Genomic DNA, 5,443 nt, shown 5'->3' with positions numbered 1-5,443 from the left:
CAAAAGCATCACAAAAAATACAATTCAATCGTCCGTCCCTTTCATCCCCTGTTTCCGAGCGCGCATCCCACGCGGTTTGTAGGAATCCTATATAAACAACCCCTCTAGTATCTCGACGTTCAGTGCTGCGTTAATTCAAGCTGAGATTTGAGTGAAACCAAAGTTCAGGTATGTCATGCTTTAAAACTTCTGGTTCATGTGCCTCGTGTATTTCGGATAACTGGATCTAACGAATTAATTCATTCGTTCTCAGCTTTTAAGATGGTTTCGAGGTTACTGCTATTCAGCAGTGTAATTCTAACTTTCCTGGTGTTCGCTGTAGACGAGACGGTGGAAGGAAGGTACCTTCCCACGAGATCCAACGGAGATAAAATTGATAAAATCAGGGAGTTACTGAAAGACGTAAGTAAGTTTTACTACTCTAATATCAACCTAAATTTCGTTTCTTAATGCAAGGGAGCAATAAAATGACTGGGATACTTAAACAATCTGGACAACTTAAAGCTTGTATGATAAACTTCATAAAAATTTGCAATGAGTTTATTATAATTATAGAGAAGACCAGATTATTGAGGTATTAGATCAAGTAAATAGAAAATTTTACAGATGTAAGAATAATATAGAAATAAATGAAGTGTAATAAATATAATTATTTTTAAAAAAATCTACTAGAGTTCAGAGAAATAATGAGCTCCACAGTCATTTCTAGCATATGTTGCGAGATGGTTTTAAAGTCCTTCATTTTCTCTATTAATTGTGATTTTTTATTTTGAGTTTTTCCGTAATAAAAATTCATTTCCTTTAAAGTTTTTCACAATTTATTTTTGCATTCCAGACATCATTTTGTTCTTCTGATGGCATTCTTATTTATTAGAGTTTCTATTCTTCCTGCACTTTTCTTTGGTGATCATATCGGGCCGTATTTATACTCGTACATAAGTACTCAGTGTGTCCAAGGTAAGGAAGGATCTTTAGCATGGGGATGTTAGCACCAGTTGGAGGTGTTGCTTGTGTTCTTCAAAGCATATTTAAATGCCGTTAAGAAACTTTAAAAAATGTTTATTGACTGTTGAGATGTTTGGGAAAACAGGAATTTGACATTATAGATTTTACAAACGGAGCAAGTGTTTGATAAAAGGGTGACTTAAAAAGTTTACCAAACATGTTGCATACTATACTATTTCTAGTACCGTTAGTTTATGTACTATAATAATAGTTGCTGTGAGTGTTCAAGATTCTGCTACACACAACAGGATTGAGAACACGGACCATTCTCATTCTGAGCTCAATTTTAAATCCACATACTACTTTCTTCATACATATGAACCGTGCTCTTGTTTGTTCAATTCTGGATTTTAATTTTAGTGAAGGGTCCCAGTCCTAGCTTAATAATTGTCCCAGATATTTAATCGTCTTTTAAGTTTACTTTGGCCTATCCACAGTTCTGCAGCATGTATATTCGGTTCTTTAGTTGCAGCCATAAGTTTGGTCTTTTTGATGTTAAATTTACGAACGTAAAGGTCTACTACTTGATCTAGGAGTTATTCAAGTTCTTTCATATTACCCGCCAATAGAACAGAATCATATTATTTTTATTCCTTTTTCGATATAAATTGAAAAGCAATGGTGACAGAATGCAAACTTTTCTTACCCCTCTCTTAATTGCTTTCATATTATTTCGTATTTAGTATTCGAATCATTTTTTCGTGTTGCACTCTGTCAAACGCTATTTCGAAGTCAATAAAGCACGTAAATACATCGCAGTTCATATCTCGACACCTTTGAGTCCCCTTGTACCTAGGCCCTTACGGAATCCAAACTGAGTATCTTCAATGTGTTGCTCAATTTTGGGGTAAATTCTTTGATGTATTATTTTTAGAAACAATTTTATGACATGACTCATCAGACTTATGGTGTGGTGGTCATTGTAATTTATATCTGATTTATGGATAATAATAAGAATCGTGATAAACGTGGACTTCAACCAATCAGATATCTGCGTTATCGCATATTAAATTAAATAACTTATCTAATAATGCAACTGCTTTTCCTCTCAATATTTTTAGTAACTCAGTTGCGATTTCATCTGGTTCTGTTGCTCTCTGGTTTTTTGCTATTTCTATTTCTTCTTTGGTAATTGGTTTTCGCTCATCTTATATTCTTGTAAATGCTTTAACATTCTTATGTACGCTAAAGTCATCATGTCTTCTTTCATACTCTTCAATCTCTGCACATTCGTTGGAGAAGTACACCGTTTTCGCATGTATAGTTTTCCTTCTTATTTCTCAATTAAGTTTTTTTAGCCATCCTCTGTTGTCTTCTGTCTTCCATTAGATTCAGAATTTCTTCTCTTGCCCATACTTTTTTCTTGGGTTTCTTATCTGATTTCAATCTACTGCCTATTGTACTTTTTATAGTTTTGGCAAACCATTCCCATTGTTGATCTGAGGTTGGATTGGATTTTACTTCTAATGGCCACGACTGCAATAGGTCACTCGGCCAGCTTACGATGAGTGTAACATATACAAAAATCCTGAAGAATGCCTTCCTCAAAAAAGGGTCTGGACCAATCCATCATCCTCCAGGTTAATTAACATATACAAAAACGGGAACAACTTCTACATATTGTCACAAAATGACGACCGATTCTTCATACGAGTCCCGCAAATATCCTATACGGGATATCCGATCCCATCCGACCTGGTTACCAGGACATCTGGAAACCGTGCTAATATATACATCATGGAATAACACATCACAAATCCGTGTACATCCGCGTAAAACGACCACTATTTCTCGAAATTATAGGCACTACGCATCTATCACTTCAGAAAACAAATGTACAAAACAAAATTTTCTTTAAACGACCCAAATTTCAACCGATTTCTACCATCTATTGAGGTTAGTTTCTATGGCTTCCTTTATCGTATCTACCACTTCTCCCCTGGTCGTCTGATCTTTTAATTCGTTCAGAGCTGGCCTTTTCGTGGTGTCTAATTTATGTATTGCGGTGTAATCAAAGGAACATTTACACGTTTTACTTATACTGTGTCATAGTAAATAAAATGCGAAATAACTAAGCATACACGTAACATTTTTTAAGATATTTTGATTAAGAAAATGTGGATTTGCATAAAGACGCTTCAGTGCGTAGAAAGCTCTGGGTAATAAGTTTATGGAATTCTAGTAGTCAATTTTGCAGATTTTGGAGTCGGAAATGGAGAAAGACGAGCCGGATCCACCAAGATGGCGTCCGGAAAGCAAATTCCTCTACAAGAGAGACGTCAAAATCGATGACGCGCCTGCTCGCAACGTCCTACTGACCAAAACAATATAGAGCAACTGATTCAATACCGACCCTGGCAGAAAATGACGACAGCACCATCTTGACTGTTAATTCTAATAACTAAGTCGACGTACTGCAAAAAATGACAATAAGTAGGTACAATTTTTAACGTAATATATTTTAAATAAGCAATAACGCTGAAGAAAAAAAATTGCGCCTCGGTTACTACCTCGGGTGTCAGGTATTGGGATAGATATGGTGCATTTCGAGCAACGCCATCAGCGAACGGTCATTTTTGCAATTTGTCGGCTGGATTAAAACCACTTTTAAATGGAACTACGTCAATAAATTGCATTAAAATGTTATTAAGCAATATTCAGAGTATTTTAAACATTGTGCAATTTTAAAATAATACGTACATATATATTTGTTAACATAGGACACAGAGTTTTATAATATTGCGTTAAGGTACTGGGAATAAAACTATATTTAAGCAGATTTTGTTTGCATTCGAACGCGTCGTCCAAATTTGAACTCGCAAAAACGGCGGATTTTTCAACACATTTTAACTTGGAATAATTTTCCAGTAATTAAGTAAATTACAACTGATAACTCTTGGTAGTTTTGAGATGATGGGAGTTTAATATTTTTTGAAGCAGTGTGAAAGTAAAGCAAATATTTTAAGAGTTGTCAATTAGATATTTTTTGTATGCAATTAATGCAAAAATTGTTTTTTAATAATATTATTATTTAATAAATTAAATTTTGAGTTAAAGAAAAAGTATTTTTGTAGCTCTTTATTTGTTTTAAAATTCGACTTAGTGGAAATAAGGGTTAAATATTAGAATTTGCTTGTTCCATTGGGTTTTTGAGCTGCAATTTATTTATTTATTTATTTAAAATAAAAACACGTCTATACAGATTTTGCCTAGGTAGGTTCCAATGCAGTAACTAGTTCTTTAAGATTTTTTTTTTACTTTTTGTATAATGCATAATTTTACGTCATTTTTAAAGTGCAATATTTGTTCGAATTTATTATTTTATAAGTTGGCTCTGACCGAAAAAAAACGTCTGTCGAATTATCAATCTTACGAAAAGTTCTGAGTATTTCTGTAAAATCGGATTTTAGTACCGCCAACTAGACAAAAGGCAAGTAGTAAAGGAATAATACACATAACGCACTTGGAGAATTAATTACCTTCAAAAAATTAAAGATAGAGATTAGACAACAGATCCATAATTCACTTTAATGAAACATGGTTCGATATTGACGACACTGAATCCAAAGGATACTCAAAGTTGTCAGACAAAAGAACCTCCAAATAAAGAAAAACATACCACCATAATACATTCTGGGTCAGAAGATGGATTTTCAAATCTTTTAGAAGTACAATAAGTAAAATCAAAAGTCAGAGCAGAAAATGTTATTCCTACCTTAAATCCCGGTGTTATTAATTTGATAAATAACATACAAATTGGGAGCTGGAAAAATTCAGTAAGCACATTATAAACATGACTCTTTCATTTTTATACAAAACAACATAAATCCTATTATAATTAACTTCGGTTTCGACTCGATAGTGAACCAGAATTAGATTAGTACATGTAGAATGTAAATATAAATAATAAATATGTAAATAGCTTATAAATAAACAAAAAAAAAATTACCAAAAACTTTGAGAGTCATAAGATTTTTAACATGGGTTTCCGAAAATTAGTTTATTAACTTTTCGTGTAAACTTTTTTATAATTATTATCTGGTAATAGTAATAGCATATTTTTGTTGTGCAGGGTGGTGTCAACAATGGCGTAAGATCAGTAGTTTCAAGAGTTCAGTTCTTAGTTTCAGATACTGGAATTGTGGTATTTTATATAAAACTTTTAAACCAATGGCTGTTAATTCTAGTATCTTAAACCTTCCTTAAACTGTGGTAGTACTGGTAATATCCATCACATAGCTATAGCTATATAAATTGGTGAAATTGGCACCTTAACGGCAACTATTTTTACGCCCTGGTCTCTTAATAAAAATTAAATTGTTGTGAATGCTTATTTTAGCAAAAAATTCCAGGACTGATTTTAAGTGACATGGTCCCACTTAAAATTAACTCGTAAATTTACATTCAAAACGTTACAGAATGTAATAAGTTAGGGGCG

At 33.2% G+C, this 5,443-nt stretch overlaps 1 protein-coding gene across 1 annotated transcript; it reads left to right on the top strand.

Moving 5' to 3' along the window:
* LOC132706397 (uncharacterized) lies at positions 1-3,814 on the top strand. Its single transcript, XM_060677727.1, has 3 exons — positions 1-168; positions 254-402; positions 3,203-3,814. The coding sequence occupies exons 2-3, from the start codon at positions 262-264 to the stop codon at positions 3,335-3,337; spliced, it is 276 nt and encodes a 91-aa protein (XP_060533710.1). The 5' UTR covers positions 1-168; positions 254-261; the 3' UTR covers positions 3,338-3,814.
* Positions 3,815-5,443: the final 1,629 nt, after the last annotated feature.

This window comes from Cylas formicarius, unplaced genomic scaffold (assembly GCF_029955315.1).
Source record: "Cylas formicarius isolate icCylForm1 unplaced genomic scaffold, icCylForm1.1 PGA_scaffold_8__14_contigs__length_24414737, whole genome shotgun sequence".
In the NCBI taxonomy this organism is placed as follows: Eukaryota; Metazoa; Arthropoda; class Insecta; order Coleoptera; family Brentidae; genus Cylas; species Cylas formicarius.
The sequence above is the reverse complement of the archived record's forward strand: the minus strand, read 5'-3'. Positions and strand labels throughout refer to the sequence as shown.